Genomic DNA, 20,612 nt, shown 5'->3' on the forward strand with positions numbered 1-20,612 from the left:
AGGCCGGGCGCGGTGGCTCAAGCCTGTAATCCCAGCACTTTGGGAGGTCGAGACGGGCGGATCACGAGGTCAGGAGATCGAGACCATCCTGGCTAACATGATGAAACCCTGTCTCTACTAAAAAATACAAAAAACTAGCCGGGCGAGGTGGTGGGCACCTGTAGTCCCAGCTACTCGGGAGGCTGAGGCAGGAGAATGGCGTGAACCCGGGAGGCGGAGGTTGCAGTGAGCCGAGATCTGGCCACTGCACTCCAGCCTGGGCAACAGAGCAAGACTCCGTCTCAAAAAAAAAAGAAAGAAAAGAAAAAGAAACAAGTTCTTGGCCAGGCACGATGGCTCACGCGTGTAATCCCAGCACTTTGGGAGGCCAAAGTGGGTGGATCACCTAAGGTCAGGGGTTTGAGACCAGCCTGGCCAACATGGTGAAACCCCATCTCTACTAAAATTACAAAAATTAGCCGAGCGTGCTGGCAGGCACCTGTAATCCCAACTACTAAGGAGGCTGAGGCAGGAGAATCGCTTGAACCCAGGAGGCGGAGGTTGCAGTGAACCGAGATCACACCACCCACTGCACTCCAGCCTGGGTGACAAGAGCAAAATTCCATCTCAAAAAAAAAAAGAAACAACTTCTCAACACACCCAGCCAAGAACAGTGGAACTGTTCACAAGACCCAGGTTCTGTTTATTTCTCCACCACAAGCAGGAACAAGACACAACACAGATCTGTTAAACTAATACTCTTCACTAAATACTTCAGGGCAAGAATAAACAGATAGAACAAGTCTGTGGCCAGGCAAATAGTTTCACCTTGGAGGGTTTCAGGTTTTGCATCTGTAAAATTCCATGATTCAAAATCCATGTTTCCATCTTAAAATAAGAGGGAAAACAAGGTTATGTGATACTAAATCAAGAAGGTGTACTATGAATTGTAAAATTCCAATCTCAAGTTTCCATTCTGCGTGTACTCCTCACCTTTATAATCTAAGGAGGCAACTGCTAAAATATCGTACAAGGCATTGAAAAAATTTAACAATATAAGACATTACTGGCCAGGCACGGTGCCTCACGCCTGCAATCCCAGCACTTTGGGAGGCCGAGACAGGTGGATCACCTGAGGTCAGGAGTTTGAGACCAGCCTGGCCAATGTGGTGAAACCCATCTCTACTATAAATACAAAAATTAGCCAGGCGGGGTGGCGGGGGCCTGTAATCCCAGCTACTCGGGAGGCTGAGGCAGGAGAATTACTTGAACCTGGGAGGCAGAGGTTGCAGTGAGCTGAGATCGTGCCATTGCACTCCATCCTGGGCGACAACAGGGAAACTCCGTCTCAAAAAAAAGAAAAAAAAAAGACATTACTTATGTCATTAAACCTAAAACAAAGCATAAACCTAAAATGTTTCAACCTCTCTCTTCAGAAAGATGTCTTTAATTTTTCTAAAACACCTTTAGTTTGTGGCTGTACACATTCCAGTATGTTAAAAATGACAAATTTATTTTTCTCCCCAGCAGTAACATGTCTGACAGGTAAAAATACACAGCTGATCAAAAATACACATTTAGAAACTATGAAAATCTAATTTTTTTTCATTCTACCATACATTTCACTTCAGGCCCAACTTATTAGTTTCAATTCTGCTTGTGCTCTATTTCTAGTCAGTTTCACTTCTGAATTTTCTACCACAAAGAACTGTGATCCTATAGAGACATTTTAAGGTAAACACTAAATAAACATAGCTTTTCCTTTCAAAAAAAAAAACTCATTTTCACAGGAAAAAGAGAAACAAACAAAAAACATAAATTCCTAATAGCATTTTGTCACATAAAAAATAATGATTTCAAGATACTGATATCTTAAGTTTCTGAGGCTTCCTCATATCATTTTATTTACAAGAGCCAAAGCAGCACAAAAATTGCCATCATTTTACTTTATAGATACTGAACTATATATTACATTTTTTCTTCGAGTTACAAGGGGCTTAGTAAATATTTGCAGAAGGAATGAATGTACACAGTATGGTAGTGCATTGCGTGAGGCACATGTTTCTGATAAGATGAACGGCCTTGCCAATAAAACTGATTTTTTTAATAACAGAAAGATGATTAAATTAGATTTACAAAAGTAGGGTATCCAAATAAACATAAACATACAAGGGGAAAATATTTATCCTGTACAGCAAAATCAAGCTTTAGATGTCCTTTTCTGCTTCTATCATTTTTTTTTTTTTTTTTTTTTGGTATGGGTTTCAATACCATTGAATCCAATCTTTCCTTGTTTTCTTTAGGCTATAAAGTTTTCAAGGGAAAGACTCATACACAAAAAAATTGTACATGAGTTCCTACTAAATCATTAGCACAGTGTTAGGCACAAGTGCTGTAGGAAATAAAATATAAAGCCTGATGGTACCAAACTCTGAGGTAATTAAAACTTTTCACTAAAACCCTGCAAAGAATGGGTGTCTAGGGCAAACAGGAAACACCTAGATTGTAGACCCTTTGTTGACATTCTGTGTGACTTTAAAGTTACCTGCCCAGCGCAGTGGCTCATGCCTGTAATCCCAACGCTTTGGGAGGCCAGGACAGGAGGACTGCTTCAAGCCAGGAGTTAGAGACCAGCCTGGACAATATAGCAAGACTCTGTCTCTACAAAAATTAAAATTAAAAAATGAACCAGGCATGGTGGTGTGCACCTGTGGTCCCAGCTACTTGGGAGGCTGAGGCACATGAGTCCAGGAGTTAGAGGCTGCAGTGAGCCATGATTTAATCTCCCACACAGAAAAATTCCAAATAATTTATGTAGATACACTACCCTCAAGAAGGGGGAGCACAGATCTCACTCAAGTGTAGACTACACATAGTGACTTCCTTCCGAACACTACAGTATAGAGGGAAGGGGAGGAAGAGTAACCTTACAGCAGAGAAACCTGACAAACACTACCTGTGGCCCTTTAATTTATAATAATAAATGTATACTTTGGTCTTTGTACACAGTTCCTGATGCAGAGCTCTTAAAACCTCTGTCATTCCCTGGGTGCCACAGGGGTGCTAGAAAATCTCTACTTTTAATATTTGGTCTTTGACCCCAGTTCCAGACACAACGCCTAGTACCTCAGCATTTCCTAGGTGAGAGGAACATCCTTTGTTCTAATGAGACAACTCTTGCTGGGCTCCTAGAAGGAGGATGGTCACCAGAAAGACCAAGCCATGATCAGAAGCTTGGAACTTTCAGCCCCACTCCCCATCCTCCACGAAGCAGAGAGGGGCAAGACTGACTTAATAATTGATCATGACTACACGATGAAGCCTCCATAAAAATCACAGAACTACAGGTTTTGGAGAGTTTCTGGGTTGCTGAACATGTGGAGGGTGGAGCTGCCATGAGAGGGCATGAAAGCTCAGGGACATTTCCCCCATACTGTTTCCTATGCATATCTTCCATCTGGCTGTTCATCCGTATCCTGTGTAATATTGTTTATTTAAACAAAAAAAAACAGTAAGTGCAAGCAAAGTGCTTTCTTGAGTTCCGGTTGCTGCTCTAGTAAATGACTGAGCCTGAGGAGATGAACATAGGAACCCCCAATTTATAGCCAGTTGGTCAGAAGTTCCAGAGACCCAGACTTACGACTGGCATGTGAAGTAGGGGACAGTTTTATGGGACTGAGCCTTTAACTTGTGGAATATGATACTAACTCTAACGAGATTGTGGCAGAATTGAATTGAATCATAGGACACTATCACTCGAGAATCGCTTGGTGTGTGGGGAAAAAACCCCACACATCTAAACCCCCCAAATCTAACATATAGATTGTATATAAAATCTAATATATATGTTGAGGGTATAATAGTGTAATAAGAGAAAACAGCTAGTTTGCTTTTCCTAACATATGCTACCACAGCTGGTGATAAAAGTTAGTATCAACAGTGATAAATCAGCCAGGAATGGTGGCTCACACCTGTAATACCAGCACTTTGGGAGGCCAAGGTGGGTGGATCACCTGAGGTCAGGAGTTCAAGACCAGCCTGGCCAACATGGTGAAACCCTGGCGTGGTGGTGGGCACCTGTAATTGCAGCTATTCAGGAGGCTGAGGCAGAAGAATCGCTTGAACCTGAGAGGTGGAGGTTACAGTGAGCTGAGATCACGCCATTGCACTCCAGCCTAGGCAACAAGAGTAAAACTCCATCTCAAAAAAAAAAAACAAAAAAACAAAACAAACAAACAAGCAAAAAAAACAGTGATAAATCATGTTAATAATATGTACATAACGTATGATGAAAATAGCACTTTACCTCTTGAGTCTTGCTCCCAAAACACCACCACCCTAGCAATCATAAGAAAAAACAGCAGACTAATTCCAATAGAGTGGCTTCCTACAAAACACCTGACCAATACTCAAAACTGTCAAGGTCATCAAAAACAAGGAAAGTCTGAGGAACTGCCACAACTAAGAGGAGGCAAGAGACAGAACAACTAAATACAATGTGGTATCCAGACAGGATCCTGGCACAGAAGGAGGACATCAGGTAAAAACTAAGGGTTGGCTGGGCATGGTGGCTCATGCTATAATCTCAACACTGCTTTGGGTGGCCAAGGAAGGAGGATCTCTTGAGCCCATGAGTTTGAGACCAGAGTGAGACTCATTTCTACAAAAAATTTTCAAATTAGCTGGGCGTGGAGGCATATGCCATTGTAGTCTCAGCTACTTGCGGGGGTGCTGAGGTGGGAGGATCACTTGACCCCAGGAAGTCAAGGCTGCAGTGAGCCATGATCATGCCACTGCACTTTAGCCTGGGCAACAGAGTGAGTCCCTGTCTCAAAACAAAGAAGCAAACAAAAAAAGGACCCATCAAGAGATGAATGAATAAACAAAATGTAGTATATACATACAACAGAATACCATCCACCTTAAAAGGCATGAGATTCTAACATAGCCTACAACACGGATGAACCTTGAAAACATTGCAAAGTGAAATAAGCCAAACATAAAAGGACAAATAATGTATGATGCCACTTATATGAGGTACCCAGAATAGTCAAATTCATAGAGACAGAAAGTAGAACAGAATTTACCAGGGGCTGGTAGGAGGCGAGAATGGGGAGTTGTTTTCTGTTTGTGATGACGTAAACATTCTGGAAATATACAGTGATGATGGTTGTATAACATTAAGTGGGGTTTTTTTTTTTTAAGTTTTGTTTTTTGTTTTGTTTTGTTTTGTTTTTTGAGACGGAGTCTTGCTCTGTCGCCCAGGCTGGAGTGCAGTGGCCGGATCTCAGTTCAATGCAAGCTCCGCCTCTTGGGTTTACGCCATTCTCCTGCCTCAGCCTCCCGAGTAGCTGGGACTACAGGTGCCCGCCACCACACCCGGCTAGTTTTTTGTATTTTTTAGTAGAGACAGGGTTTCACCATGTTAGCCAGGATGGTCTAGATCTCCTGACCTGGTGATCCGCCCGTCTCGGCCTCCCAAAGTGCTGGGATTACAGGCTTGAGCCACCGCGCCCGGCCAACATTAAGTGTGTTTTTAATGCCACTATATTGTATACTTTAAAAATATTTAAACAGCAAATTTTATGTTGTATATATAGTTAATCACATTTAATCACAGTCTTCCAGGCTAGAGCACAGTGGTGCAATCAGGGCTCACTGCAGCCTTGACCTCCCAGGCTCAAGGGATCCTTCCCAAAGTGCTCACCAGGCCTGGCCACAGTTGTTTAGAACTAAGAAAATCTAAATAAACTATGGATTTTTTTAGTCAATAATATACCAATGTTGGTTCATTAACTCTAACAAATGTACCATATGTCAAGGCAGATATTAAGAATAAGTGAGGCCGGGTGCGGTGGCTCACACCTGTAATCCCAGCACTTTGGAAGGCCAAGGCGGGCGGACCACCTGAGGTCAGGAGTTCAAGACCAGCCTGGCCAACATGGCAAAACCTCATCTCTACTAAAAACACAAAAATCAGTCAGGCACAGTGGCTCATGCCTGTAATCCCAGCTACTCAGGAGGCAGAGGCAGGAGAATCGCTTGAACCTGAAAGGTAGAGGTTGTGGTAAGCGGAGATCACACTACTACACTCCAGCCTGGGTGACAGAGTGAGACTCTGTCTCAAAAATAAATAAACAAAATAAAATAAACCAGAATAAGTGAATAAGTGAAACTAGGTGTATATAGGAACTTTCTGTACTATCTTCTCAATTTTTCTATAAATATAAAACTTTTCTGGCTGGGCATAGTGGCTCACAACTATAATCCCACACTTTGGGAGGCCATGGCAGAAGGATTTCTTGAGGCCAGGAGTTTGAGACTAGCCTGGGCAACACAGCAAGACCCCATCTCTATGAAAAAATTTTAAAAATGAACTGGGCATGGTGGCAACATGCCTGTAGTCCTAGATACTCGGGAGGTTGAGGCAAGAGAATCACTTGATCTCAGGAGGTTGAGGCCTCAGGGAGCCAATGATCTATCACATCATTGTACTCCAGACTGGGCAACAGAGCAAGATCTTGTCTCTAAAAAAAATAAAAATAAAAAAATAGAAATAATTCTTTTTTTTAGATAGAGTTTCACTCTCGTCGCCCAGGTTGGAGTGCAATGGTGCCATCTCAGCTCACTGCAACCTCTGCCTCCCAAGTTCAAGCAATTCTCCTGCCTTAGCCTCCTGAATAGCTGGGATTACAGGTACCTGCCACCACACCTGGCTAATTTTTCTATTTTTAATAGAGACAGGGTTTCATTATATTGGCCAGGTTGGTCTCAAACTCCTGACCTCAAGTGATCATCCTGCCTCGGCCTCACAAAGTGCTGGTATTACAGGCATGAGCCACCGCGCTTGGTCAAAAATAGAAACAAAACTTTCTAAAAACTAGTTTGTTTTGGGCCAGGCACAGTGGTTCACACTTGTAGTCCCAGCACTTTGGGACACCAAGGCAGGCAGACCACCTGAGGCCAGGAGTTCAAGACCAGCCTGCCAACATGGTGAAACCCTATCTCTATTAAAAATACAAAAATTAGCTGGGCATGGTGGCACAGCCTGTGGTTCCAGCTACGCGGAAGGCTAAGGTGGGAGGATCACTTGAACCCAGGAGGGGCAGGTTGCAGTGAGAGGAGATCGCACCACTGCATTCCAGCTTGGGTGACCAGAGTAAAACTATCTCAAAAATCAAAAACAAACACACAAACAAAGAAAGTGTTTTAAAAAAAAAAAAAAAAAGTGTGACTAGTTCTTGCTCAAATTACAGTAAAGTAGGATCACACAGAAGCAAAAGGAGACAAAATTAAGTAGTAGTCCCATCTGACACTGTCAAGGGGCTGATTCGGACTATAGTTAGCACTCATACATGGAAAAGTTCAGGTGTTTGCAGTGTTAACTTTTTAAACATTACAGCCACTTCTAGAATCAACAGGACTTAATGAAGACTGGAATAAATGAGTCGATAATAATAAGGATACTATTCTCTATCCTAAAATGAAAATACACCGTAGAAAGGTGGTTCTCAACTAGGGGTAGTTTTGCCCCCTAAGAAACATTTGGCCATGTCTGAACTCATTTTTGATTGTCAGGACTGGGGAGGTCCTGCTGATATCTTGGGATGTGGCTAAACATGTAACGTCCATCTTCATTCCAAAATGTCAACAGTCCCAAGGTTGACAAACCCCATCTTAGAAGAAGTCTGGAGCCACTGAACCTACGCTTTGAGATAACTTTATCATAGAAATCTTAAACCAACAGGGCTTATTTGTTTAGAAATATTGATATCTGCCAGGCACAGCGGCTCACATTTGTAATTCCAGCACTTTGGGAGGCTGAGGCGGGAGGATCACAAGGTCAGGAGTTCGAGACCAGCCTGGCCAACACAGTGAAACCCTGCCTCTACTAAAAATACAAAAATTAGCTGGGTGTGGTGGCAGACGCTTGTAATCCCAGGTACTTGGGAGGCTGAGGCAGGTGAACCACTTGAACCCAGGAGGCAGAGGCTGCAATCAGTGGAGATCATACCACTGCACTCCAGCCTGGGCAACAGAGCTAGACTCCGTCTCAAAAAAAAAAAAAAGATACCTTGCTAACTAGTATGGGATGTATTAAAATGTATGGTTTGGAAGTATTATTTAAAGGAAAGTTAACAATTGACATTCCAATTTATCTAAACCTTTGAAATTTTGTAAAAGCAAAAAAAGACAACAAAGAAATGCTTAAAAAAAAAAAAATTAGACATACACAGATACTCCATGACTCTAACAATACTGAGTAAAAGAAACCAGACACAAAAAAATACAGTTTGCACAACTCCATTTACACAAAGCTCAAGAACAGGCAAAAACTGATCTTTTACATTAGAAATCAGAAAAGTAGTTCCTTTAGAGAAAAAGGAAAAGTAGAGATGGGAGAGAACATAAGGAGGACTTCCAGGATGTCAATAATTTTGGAGTTTTTTTGTTTTTTTTTTAAAGACAGAGTCTCACTCTGTCACCCAGGCTGGAGTGCAGTGGCACAATCTCGGCTCACGGCAACCTGCGCCTCCCAGGTTCAAGCGATTCTCCTGCTTCAGCCTCCCAAGTAGCTGGGATTACAAATGTGCACCACCACATCTGGCTATTTTTTTTATTTTATTTTATTTTTGTATTTTTAGTAGAGACAGGGTTTCGCCAAGTTGGCCAGGCTGTTCTCAAACTTCTGGCCTCAAGTGATCCCCCCACCTCAGCCTCCCGAAGTGCTAGGATTACAGGCATGAGCCACTGCACCCAGCCAAAATTTTGTATTTCTTAATCTGGGTAGTGCTTACATAACTGTTCCCTTGGTGACAATTCATCAACTGAATACTAATAATCTGTGCACTTAACTATATACAGATAAAACTTCAACAAAATTTTATTGATACTATTTATACACTAAAAACCTGAGCCTTTTGACCCCAAAAGCTAAATTAATGTCAACTGCAAAAGTAAAAGTGCTTTGTTATATAGGCTGCCTTCCAAGAATTCAAGGATGACACCCCCAGAAAGCTGTAAATAGCATACTCGGCACTCATATAGCATTCAGCTGTACACTTAAGCCACTATATATCCCTCGGCACCTATCCAAAAATTTGACAAACACTAACAAATGAGGCTGAAATTATTCCATCAACAGTTTGTTTGCATTAGTTTTCCCAGTGTTAAACTGTGAACTGTTATCAGAGAATAGGCTCTATGAAGTAAATGATGCTTTCTCTTTCCTAATCCCACATGCTCTCGAAGCTCCCCCAAACTAAACCCTTCTTGGCCCCTGAACTCCTTAGGACTTCTCCAGGCTGTTTCTAAGGGTGCTCCCTATTCCCTCTCCCAGTATCCACCCTCACACTCTACCTCCTACACGTACAAAAACTCACATTAATGCTCACTCCAGAGACGTGTCTCCCTAGCCAGACTTCTACCCTCTTCCAGTATCTCACAATACAATCCAAACTCCCACTACCCTCAAACTCCTACTATTCAGAAATTCCCTGCCAACAGCATCACAAAACCAGGGCACATGGTATCTTTTCAATCCTCTTCGGTAGTAGGTAGTAGTCACGCAAAAAGCCGTTGCTACTGTAAGCTCTTCTGTCTGCCTATTCAATGGCAACCACAGTGGTTATTATCTCCAACTCTTCTCTTCCCTTTAGCCCCCGCCTCCTTTACTGCATTCAAATCCATTTCACTTTTCAACCACTCTCTCCCCCACAACCTCTCCCTTCCTCTTTGTGAATCCTTCCTAAGTCCCACTGGCAGCTGATGAAAAGTTGGAGGGGTGTATGAAGGAACTCACTCTGTCCTGTGTAAAGGTGGTTGAGGAAGGCTGCCGAAGTCTCAAGAACGTGCATGGCTGCAGAGTCAGACACTGGATTCTGCAACCCAGTCCCACCACTTACCAACTGGAAGGCTCTGGACAAGCCCGTTTCAACTGCCAAATGGGGGTAATAAAATCAGCTATCTCACAGAGTTGTGAAAATTCAGTGAACTAATGGCCACTGAGCCCTCTGCACAAATCCAACACGGTAAGTTCTCAATAAATGATAGTTTCTCCTAGATCCTCTTCTTGGAAGGAGGAATAAAGGGAGAGGGTGAACGGTACTTTCTTTAGGTCTCTTTAATGCTAAGACTCCTGCAAAATCTCCCCTAGGGGGACAGAAGGAAGGCAACCGATATAAGGAGGGAAGTACTCTACAAATATGTGAGTAAAACAAAGAGTTTTGTCAGACCTGCAAAGTCAGTGTTTCCCCCTTCTTAACTCCCTACAAGGCAGAGCCAAGAGGTCCTCAAAGCCCTTCTTAAAGGATGAACACATGAATATATACATCAAATCCTCCTTCCACAGAGACTCACTGGAGGGAATGAAGAAGGAAAGAGTCCTCCTAATTATTAAGACGCGTTCCTTGAGACTCGGAGAATTAGGAAGGAAACCCCCAAGTCTCAAATACATTTCTCTAAAGAGGCCGAATACTTAATAATCAAGGGAGATTAAAGCAAATGGTAGACACCCTAAAGTCTCCTCCAGGGCTCTTGCACGAAGAGTACAAACTGGTTTCTCCGTAAGCGGGGACGGCCAGGTGGGGAAAGAAAGAAAAAGTGCTTTCGCTGTGGCCCGTGGGACACAGAGGCTTCCCCGGGTCCCTCCCGGTGGGAACGAGGGAGATGGTCTACGCGGGGGAATCCCCGGCTCCTTGCGTTGGGGGAGGTGGCCTCGGGCTGGGGCCCCAGGGACTTTCGCTGGCTGGCTGCTTGTCCCCTCACAAGCCCATCTCCTGTAACCGGATTCTCCTAGGACTCCGGGATCTCCCGGAGGTTCGGCCATCACTGGACCCCTCCCCGTACAAGATCTCCTGACAGTCTTCCTCAGTCCCGCGAGCCCTCCGGGTCCCTGCTCTGGGTGTCCCGGCTCGTGGGGTCAGCCCGGAGCCAGCAGGCTCTCCACGCGGGCCTGCCCGGGTCCCTCCCGAGCGCTGCGACCCGCGCGGGCTTACCTGCTGAGACGGCAGCTCCACATGCAGGGCCCGCGCGGCAGAACCGGGAGGTAGCGCGGCGGCCGGGCCCGGGGGTGGCGGGGGGACCTGGCCCCCGACCGACGCGGAGGCGCTCATCTGGATCCAGGAGCCGCCAAGCGGCGAGGCGGCCGCCCCCCCGGCATCCGCCGCTGCCTCCTAGCCACGACCTGCCAAGCTCCTGCAGCCTAGAAACCCGCCACCCGACAGGCAGGACTGTTCCGTCCGCACAGTGGCCGCCGCCGCTGCCGCCGCTGGCTAAGGAAGAGCCATATTACCGCAGTGCAACCCCTCCACCCGCCGAGATCCGGCGCGCTCATTGGCTTAGCCCTCAAGGGGCGGGACCCAACGGCAGAAAAGGGGCGTGCTATTGGGTAGAAGGTCTGTCCATCGCTGGCCGTACTGAACTTGGAGGCGGAGGGACTCGAGGATGGCCTCAATTGCGTCTGTCAAGCCGGAATGAAACCCGGGGCGTTGCTTCTTTTTTTCCCAGTCTAATTGGTTCATTCACTACCAACGGGCAGAGGGTCCTGGTGGAGGCGGGAGGGCCATTGCACGAGGTCGCTGTCAATTGTCAGTAAAGGGAAAGAGGGGTGGGGTCTTGATTAGGTAGAGTGCGCGCCTGGGCTCCGGTGTCACGTGCAGGAGGCGGGAGAGTCACCTGATTAGGGAGTATCGGTCTTCTGAGCCACTTCCGCCCTCGCTGGTTGCCGTGGTAACAGGCCTCCGGTGGAGGGCGGGGACCCGCTTGGAAGCCAGCTGGGTGGCGATCACTTGTCTGCCTTGGCAGGCCCCTTGCGCAGTCTTTTCCCGGCGTTCTCATCAGCGTGCAGGGATTGAAAAGGAATGCTTTATGGTTCAGCGGATAGCCACCACGCAGGATGCACTGGGACCTGAGAACCGTTGGGCAGTCCCACCAGCTTTTTCGTGACCAACTCCAACCCACAAGTACACGCCCTTTCTCGCACTCCACTAACTAGTACGCTGAGCTACAAGGTGTGCCAGGCACCCAGGACGCCAGATTCACCGCTTCAGGTGGGCTGCTTATGCCGTCCCTAGAAAGCCTTTGCTACTTATCCATCAGTCTTAGCTGGGGCAGGAGTCCCTTCTTCCAAAAGGCTTCTCTGAGCTTCTTTGGGACCTTGAGTTAGGAATTTTGACCGTACCGTAGGTCTGGATTATCGGTTTTTTTTTCTTCTTCTTCTTCTTTTTTTTTTTAACACTGCCTCATTCTTTCGCCCGGGCTGGAGTGCAGTGGCAAAATCACGGCTCACTGCAGCCTCGACCTCCTGGGCTCAAGTGATCCTCCCACCTAAGCCTCCTAAGTAGCTGAGAATACAGGCATATGCCACCACACCCAGCTAATTTTTAAATTTTTTGTAAAGATGGGATCCTGGCCATATTTCCTAGGCTAGTCTCAAACTCCCAGGCTCAAGCGATCCTCCAGCGTCGGGCTCCCAAACTGTTGGGATTACAGGCATGAGCCACTGGGCCTGGCCACATTGTCTTTTAACACACACAAGCAGCCACCATCCTTCCCACATACACACAATACTGTGAATTCCTCAAGCAAAAGGACCTTGTCTGATTAATCTCTGGATCCCCAGTGCCTGACAGAGAATCGGGAAATGTTTGTTTTTTTTTTTTTCAGTGAAGGCCTAGCTCAAATGCCACCTCTTCCATGAAGACTTCTGTGATCCACAGTGATAGCATCTCCAGTAATTCCTTCTATAATAAATAGCATGAGTCATTCTGCAGGATATTGATCTTCCTTTTTTTGCTCCCAGACTGAATTTTTCCACCACCTGGATGAACAGAGCAGAAAGAACATAATATTTTAGAGTCAGACATAATAGGAATCAGGCACTTTGGAATCTTGGCTCTGCCACCTTTGAGCTATGTATCCCAAGGCAAGTCAGTTCACCTCTCTCAGCTTTAAAATAGTAGTAGGGTTGCTGTAGGGATTAAAGTAAATCAACATATGTAAAGTGCCCACACAGGACCTGGCATATAATAGTTGCATTTTAAATTTTTTAAACGAAATGTAAGCATGCTATCTTTCCAGGGTGTTCAGAAGCCTGAAAAACACCCTGGATCTTTTCTCAGAGCTGGATCACAAAGATGTCACACCGTCTCCTGTTCTGACACACTGAGTGGTTCCTCATGGCTGGAGTCTGGGGTGTGGGGTCAGGTGTTTGCTGAGAAAGGAGTTGCTTGGTCAGGTGTTTGTTGAGAAAGGAGTCACTGGGAAATCCCAAATATTATCTGATTGAACTCATGTGGTGCCAAGATCTGGGGGAAATTCACAGAAAACACATTTCTGTTTCTAAGCTGTATTAGTTTTCTGAGGCTGCCATAACACATTATCACAAACTGGTATCTTGAAACAACAGAAATTCTCTCACTGTTCAGGAGTTTAGGATCCTGAAATCAAGGTGTCAGGAGGGCTGTGCTCTCTCAGAAGGCTCTAGGGGAGAATCCTTCCTTACATATTCCAGTTACTGGTGGCTCTAGTTTCTTAGCTAGCGGTGCATAACTCCAATCTCTGCCTTCATCATTGCATGGGCTTCTCTTATTCCTATGTCTGTGTGTGTATGTGTGTGAGATGGAGTTTCACTCTTGTTGCCCAGGCTAGAGTGCAATGGTATGATCTTGGCTCACCGCAACCTCCGCCTCATGGGTTCAAGTGATTCTCCTGCCTCATCCTCCCAAGTAGCTGGGATTACAGGCATGCGCCACCACGCCCGGCTAATTTTGTAGTTTTAGTAGAGATAGGATTTCTTCATGTTGGTCGGGCTAGTCTCGAACTCCTGACCTCAGGTGATCTGCCCACCTCGGCCTCCCAAAGTGCTGGGATTACAGGCATGAACCACTGCAGCTGGCCGCCTCTTCTTTCTTTTATGAAGACATTGTCTTTAGGCCCTGGCGCAATGACTCACGCCTGAAATCCCAGCACTCTGAGAGGCTGAGGTGGGTGGGTCACTTGAGGTCAGGAGTTTGAGACCAGCCTGGCCAACATGACGAAACCCAATCTCTACTGAAAATACAAAAATCAGCCCGGCATGGGGGCCAGCGCCTATAATCCCAGCTACTCAGAAAGCTAAGACAAGAGAATTGCTTGAGCCTGGGAGGCGGAGGTTGCAGTGAGTCAAGATCGTGCCACTGCACTGCAGCCTGGGTGACAGAGCGAGACTCCGTCTCAAAAAAAAAATTGTCTTTAGATTTAGGGCCCACCTAGATAATTTAGATTTTATCTTGAGATTATTCATTACATCTGCAAATACTTTTTTTTTCCAAATAAGGTCATATTAACAGGTTCCAGGGGTTAGAACATGGACATATCTTTTAGGGGGCCATAACTCAGTTAAGAAAATGGACCTAGAGAAAGAACACAGAATCACTTCTTTCTCCTTTGGGCATCAGTTCTGAACTTTATCACTTCATTCATTCAATAAATGCACACTGAGGGCTTCTCTTATCAAGCTCTTTGCTAGATGCTGGGAAATCAGACCGAGATCCATCCCTAGAGGAGCTGCCCAACCCCTTATATGGGAGTCCAGTAAACAAAGAGTAGGTCAGACACAGTGGCTCACACTATAATCCTAGCACTTTGGGAGGCTGAGGCGGGCAGATTGCTTGAGCCCAAGAATTTGGGACCAGCCTGGACAACATGGCAAAACCTTATCTCTACAAAAAATACAAAAATTAGCCCGGCATGTAGTTTTTACCTATAGTCCCAGCTACTGAGGACGCTAAGGTGGGGGGATTACCTGGGCCTGGGGAGGTCGAGGCTACTGTGAGTCAAGATTATGCCACTGTACTCCAGCTTGGGCAATAGAGTGAGACTCCACATCAAAAATAAACAAAGAGTGATCATCCAGTTACTCACTGCTGGGTCTGAGGGAAGCCCAAAGGCAGTGGGAGCCAGAGAAAATAGTTGAGAGTCAGATTTCACAGTGAAGGTGACATTGAAACAGGGTATTGAAGGGCCAATAAGAGTTCACCAGGTCAGGAGGGAGGGAGGAAAGGATATTCCAGCGTAGAGCAGGATCCATTCTTTCCACAAGCCTTTACTGAGGTTCACCTTTGCACAGGCTAGCTACTCAGTGCTGGAAATGCAGAGCTCAAGTAAACAACCCGTCTCCCACTTTTCCCAAATGCCGCAAACACTAGGAGAACTAGAACTCTCATCCCTAGGGGCATTGGGAAGAACTCAAAAGCCTGCTGCTTGCAAAGTATTCAAGATAATGTAAAGCATTTAACACACTGTCTTGAAGATAGTACATTTTTAATAAATACTAGCTGTCATTATTTTCATATGTCCTATTTCATTCTAAAAACTTTGTTGTTGTTGTTGTTGAGACAGAGTCTCTCTCTGTGACTCAGGCTGGAGTGCAGTGGCGCTATCTCAGCTCACTGCAACCTGTGCCTCCCGGGTTCAAGTGATTCTCCTGCCTCAGCCTCCCGAGTAGCTGGGACTACAGGCATGCGCCACCACACCCAGTTAATTTTTTTTGTATTTTTAGTAGAGACAGGATTTCACCATGTTGGTCAGGCTGGTCTCGAACTCCTGACCTCAAATGATCCACCCGCCGCAGCCTCCCAAAGTGCTGGGATTACAGGCGTGAGCCACCGTGCCTGGCCCTAAAAATTCTTTTATTATTGGGATCCTATTTCATAATATGGCTGTTTGTTTCAATGTAAAAATATTTTAAATCACAGAATTAAATTATTATAATATTTACGTAGTGCTGTATATCCCCCAGAGAAACATATATCCAAGTTTAGAGGACACAGATTATAAGGTGGCCAAATGCAATATATATGCAATGATAGAATGGGGTCCAAGGTCAAGTAGTAAGAGTGACCAACTCTTCAGGAGCTGGTGGGCAAGGTCAGAGCAGGCTTCACCAAAGTTATAAAGGATGATTGGGAGATGAACAATAGGTGTTTAGACTGGTTTAGCTCGGGAATAGCTCGTGTTTTAACAGCCAATTAGTACCATGTTGGGTATTTAAGTCAAACATTCAGCTTCCAGGCCAAAAAGCTAAGCCTACCCCAATCCATTTTGCCTCCACTTCCTCCTCTCACCTCATGGGCCTGATGCATTGGGTAAACAAGAGCAAGGCAGGTCAGATGGGTCTTTCAGTGTCTTAAACTGTATTGAGTTAAATCTATCGCCTTCCTTTCAACAGAGCCCTTTTTCTTCCATTCACTTACTTGTCTAATCAAACACCCATCAGACCTTTGCCAGGTGTCCAGCCTGGGCACTACGTTTCAAAAAATGATGCACATAGAATTCCTAACTGAAAGGAGATCACAGCTCATTCGGTACAAAGTGGTAAGTACAATAATAGAGATGGTGTATAAAGTACAGTGGAAGCACTAAGAGAAAGTTGCTAACTGTCACGTGTTGTCCAGGAAGGCTTCCTAGGAGAGGAGAGTATCCTACACAGGAGGAACAGCATGAGCAAAGGCACAGGGGCAGAGGATGTGGCAGCAGCAGAGTCTAACATGGCTGAAACAAAGGCTGCATGGGAGAGCAACAGGCAAAGAGGTTGGAAGAGGAAGCTAGTGCCGGGTGAGAAGAACCTGACTACGAGGCCAAAGTACATAAGTTTCATCTTGGGCAACAGAAAGCACTTAGAAATATGGCTCAGGCAGCCCTTGGGGGAGGGGTAACTTTGAAGGGGCAGGACTAGAAGAGTGAGACACTTGCAGAAGTCAGGTGAGAATTGTAAAAGAAAAAGGCAGTTCCCCAAAGAAACTGCACATACCCAAGAACCCTGACAGGTACGTGCCTAGACAGCATTTTCCCTTCTTCTTTCCCAACTCGGCAAGGTCATTTTCTCAAGAAAGCCTTCCCAGGTCTGAACGCACTGCTACCTCCTCTGGGCTCCTACAGCAGCTGTCTGACCTCTCTTCGGTATGTGTAACTGTGTGCCTAGTCATATACTGAGCAGTCTACATCTGTCCCTCCCACTCTGCTGTGAACCTCTGCTTTTGATTTATCTGAGTCCCCAGTATCCCAACACAGAGGACAGGCTCCATAGCTTCATTTAGCAAATGGCTGAATGAATGAAGTCAATGAATGAATCTTGAGTAAGTGAATGTTTGGATCACATGGGGGCCTCCATTCCTCCCGACTAGACACAGCCCCTAGAAAGGGGAAATAAGCTTGCCTAAGGTCACACAAAGTTTGCAGCAAAGCTAAGACAAAGAGTTGGGCGTTTCGTCCCCAAGACCAACGCTCTTTCCTCAGTTCTAGGGGTTTTCCCACTGCCACCGACTGTAAAGATGCAAGTGTGAACACAGGAGCTTGTGAATGTGTGGGCCAGTAAGGGTAACACATATGGGAAATAAGCACATCTAACCCAGGGAGCTGATTTACTGAGAGTTGTCCAGAGAAAACTTTCCTTGGGAACTGATGTTTACAGTGAGGTCCGAAAGATGAGTAGGAGTTAACTGGACAAAGGAGGTTAGTGAGGGCAGAGGAAGCTGTTTGGATAAAGCAACAGGAGGAACAGCCTGTGAAGGACCACATGGAGCATTGCAGCAACTCAAAGAGAAGGCCAGCCGGTGCCGAGGAGGAAGAGGAGAACACTTTTGAAAGAAATTGGTATTTCAAAACCAAAACCAAACCAAAGACCACCTTCAGCTTCTTTAACAGTTTAGTGTTGTTTTTATTGGTAATTTTATTTATTTATTTATTTTTGAGACAGGGTCTTGCTCTGTCACCCCATCTCGAGTACAGTGGTGTGATCATGATTCGCTGCAGCCTCAACCTCCCAGGCTCAGTCGATCCTCCCAAATAGCTGAGACTACAGCGCACCACCACACCTGGCTGATTTTTGTATTGTTTGTAGAGATTGCTTTTGGTATGTTACCCAGGTTGGTCTCGAACTCCTGGGCTCAAGTGATCTGTCCACCTTGGCCTTACAAAATGCTGACCGAGATTACAGGTGTGTGCCACTGCACCTGGCCCTTATTTGTAATTGTATACAGCAGAAGCAGCATTTTCCTGTGGTGCTTAGAGCTTCTGAAGTCCTAATCCAGCCCTGATGGCACAGAATGAGGCCGGAGACGCTGGCAGGGCCAGGTCCTGCCGGGCATTGTAGGCCACAGTGGAGTCTGGATTTCTTTTTTTTTTTTTTTTTTTTTTTTTTTTTTTGAGACTGAGTCTGGCTCTGTCGCCCAGGCTGGAGTGCAGTGGCCGGATCTCAGCTCACTGCAAGCTCCGCCTCCCGGGTTTACGCCATTCTCCTGCCTCAGCCTCCCGAGATGCTGGGACCACAGGCGCCCGCCACTTCGCCCGGCTAGTTTTTTGTATTTTTTAGTAGAGATGGGGTTTCACCGTGTTAGCCAGGATAGTCTCGATCTCCTGACCTCATGATCCGCCCGTCTCGGCCTCCCAAAGTGCTGGGATTACAGGCTTGAGCCACCGCGCCCAGCCGAGTCTGGATTTCTTTGAGGCTCATGGACTAAGGGGTTTAAGCAGGGGAGTTACATGCTCTAATTTATGTTTCAGAAATGTCACTCTGGCTACTGTGTTGAGTGGATTCGGTGGTGGGCAAAGCTGTGAAAATGGTGATGATAAATAGTGACATTTCTTCATTGAGTTTGAGGACAGTTAGGACAAAAATGTGCTGAGTTCCTGGTAATAAAGGCACTCGAGGGATGTCTGATTTCCCTGTTAGGCTGATTCTTTGACTGGTCAGCCACTCCCCAGGCAGGCATAGCGTCACAGGGTTCCTGAGAAGGTACACCCTGGATGCAAAGTGGTGTGGCTGAAAGACTCCACACCCGGGGTAGGCAACTGGAGACCAGTCTGAACCTTTAGCTTAACTCACTGCATGATTTTAGACAAATCAATTCCCCTCTATGAGTCTATAGGTTTCCCTAGGACCTAGAGGGAACTAACATTTGCTAAGTGTTTTACATACATTACTCTGGTCAATCCCCACAGGATCCTGTGAAGTAGGTATTATTTACTTCGTTTTATTTTATTTTTTGAGACAGTCTCACTCTGTCACCCAGGCTAGAGTGCAGTGGTGCGATCTCGGCTCACTGCAACCTCCACCTCCCTGTACCTCCCAAGTTCAAGCAATTCTCCTTCCCAAGAAGCTGGGACTACAGGTGTGACCCACCACACTAAGGTAATTTTTGTATTTTTAGTAGAGATAGAATTTTACCATCTTGGCCAGGCTAGTCTCAAACTCCTCACCTCAGGTGCTCCACCCACCTCAGCCTTCCAAAGTTCTGAGATTACAAGAGTAAGCCACCAAGCCTGGCTGAAGTGGGTATTATTGTCTGTTTTACAGATGCCTAAAAAAAGGCTCAGAAATTAAAATGACCCATCACATGGTTCTTAGGGCAAATTGATGGTGTGAACACAGGTCCTCAGGCCAGGACTTTGTCACCCACACCATAGCTCCTGCATTCATTAGAATACACTATTTAGGACTAGTTAGTTATAAATATGAGAAGGGAGAGAACTAGGATGAACCCTGTTGTCCGTAAATTAAGACTGGCCAGATCTTGGTTTCTAGATACCGTCCTCCACTAGGAGGAATCAAGACTCTTTGGAGAAGTGGCTGATTCCAGGATTGGGCCAGAAAAAAAGCCAAAGATGATCCTGGGGCATCTAGTTGTGCCAGAAAATAAGGAAGTCCTCAGCAAAATGATGGGACAAATGACATCAAAAGGACACAGAAGCCAGTTCAAAGGGGTTCTCACTGTCCAAAACCGGGGCAGTTTGAGCATCAGAATAAATAATGTTAGAATGCCTTATAATCCGTTGAATAAAATAGGATCCATGAGTCTTTATAATAAATGTTTAATAAGGAAGGAGATATTTGTGTAGTCTCAAACTACCAAAAAAAGAGTAACTTTACAGTGGAAAAGTGTGGCAAGTCACCATCTTAAAAGTGATCAACATAACCATCATCAGTAATACGACAAACTCAAATTATGTGCTTCCTGATAGGATGTGGTGAGAAGAGCCCATCATCACATCTGTGATATTTCTGCCAAAGATAAATAACCTGAATCAATCATAAGGAAACAACAGGCAAAACAAAACTGAATGGCATTCTAACAGTACCCAGCCCGTCAGCTTCAAGATTGTCAAAGTCATGATGGTCAAGGAAGACTGTTTCAGATAAAAGAAGATCGAAATAATATGTGACTGTGAACTTGATCCTTTTGCCAGAATGGACACTATTAAGACAAATGGTGAAATCTGAATAGGGCCTGAGGATTAGACTGTAGCAATGTTTTTATGTTAATTTCTTGGTCTTCATGGTTTCATTGTAGTTATATAGGATAACATTCTTGGCCATGCATGGTAGCTCATGCCTGTAATCTCAGCACTTTGGGAGGCCAAGGCAGGACTGCTTGAGCTCAGGAGTTCAAGACCTGTGAGAAAGAGATGTCATCTCCACTAAAAATAAAAAATAAAAAATTGGCCAGGCCTGGTGGCACGTGCCTGTAATCCCAGCTACTTGGGAGGTTGAGGTGGGAGGATCACTTGAGCCCAGGAGCTGGAGGCTGCAGTGAGCTATGATCGTGCCGTTGCACTCTAGCCTGGGTGACAGTGCAAGACCCTCTTTCAAAAAA

General features: G+C 45.5%; 2 protein-coding genes and 1 long non-coding RNA gene across 7 annotated transcripts in view; 1 reads left to right on the forward strand and 2 right to left on the reverse strand.

Moving 5' to 3' along the window:
- The window catches only part of UVRAG (UV radiation resistance associated), a 329,716-nt gene extending 317,937 nt beyond the window's left edge, over window positions 1-11,779 (reverse strand). The window contains exons 1-2 of one of the 4 annotated variants that reach the window (XM_031653097.1): window positions 10,977-11,779; window positions 1,252-1,326 (exon numbers count right to left, since the gene is read on the reverse strand). In XM_031653097.1, the coding sequence (XP_031508957.1) occupies window positions 1,252-1,326; window positions 10,977-11,093 (192 nt within the window). In that variant the 5' untranslated portion in view covers window positions 11,094-11,779. Of the gene's footprint in view, window positions 1-807; window positions 961-1,251; window positions 1,327-10,976 lie in introns of those variants that run through there. The other 3 variants (XM_003910437.5, XM_021926331.2, XM_021926328.2) reach the window with 3 other exon arrangements.
- On the forward strand, window positions 11,684-12,749 carry LOC101004745. Its single transcript, XR_162495.4, has 2 exons — window positions 11,684-12,029; window positions 12,646-12,749. It is a non-coding gene; the product is annotated as an uncharacterized LOC101004745 (long non-coding RNA).
- DGAT2 (diacylglycerol O-acyltransferase 2) overlaps window positions 12,640-20,612 on the reverse strand; it is a 47,078-nt gene continuing 39,105 nt past the window's right edge. For both annotated transcript variants that reach the window (XM_021926332.2, XM_009186950.4), the window contains exon 9: window positions 12,640-12,799. In XM_021926332.2, coding sequence (XP_021782024.1) covers window positions 12,653-12,799 — 147 coding nt within the window. In that variant the 3' untranslated portion in view covers window positions 12,640-12,652. The remainder of the gene's footprint in view (window positions 12,800-20,612) is intronic.

The sequence above is a fragment of the Papio anubis genome, chromosome 12 (assembly GCF_008728515.1).
Source record: "Papio anubis isolate 15944 chromosome 12, Panubis1.0, whole genome shotgun sequence".
Taxonomy (NCBI): domain Eukaryota; kingdom Metazoa; phylum Chordata; class Mammalia; order Primates; family Cercopithecidae; genus Papio; species Papio anubis.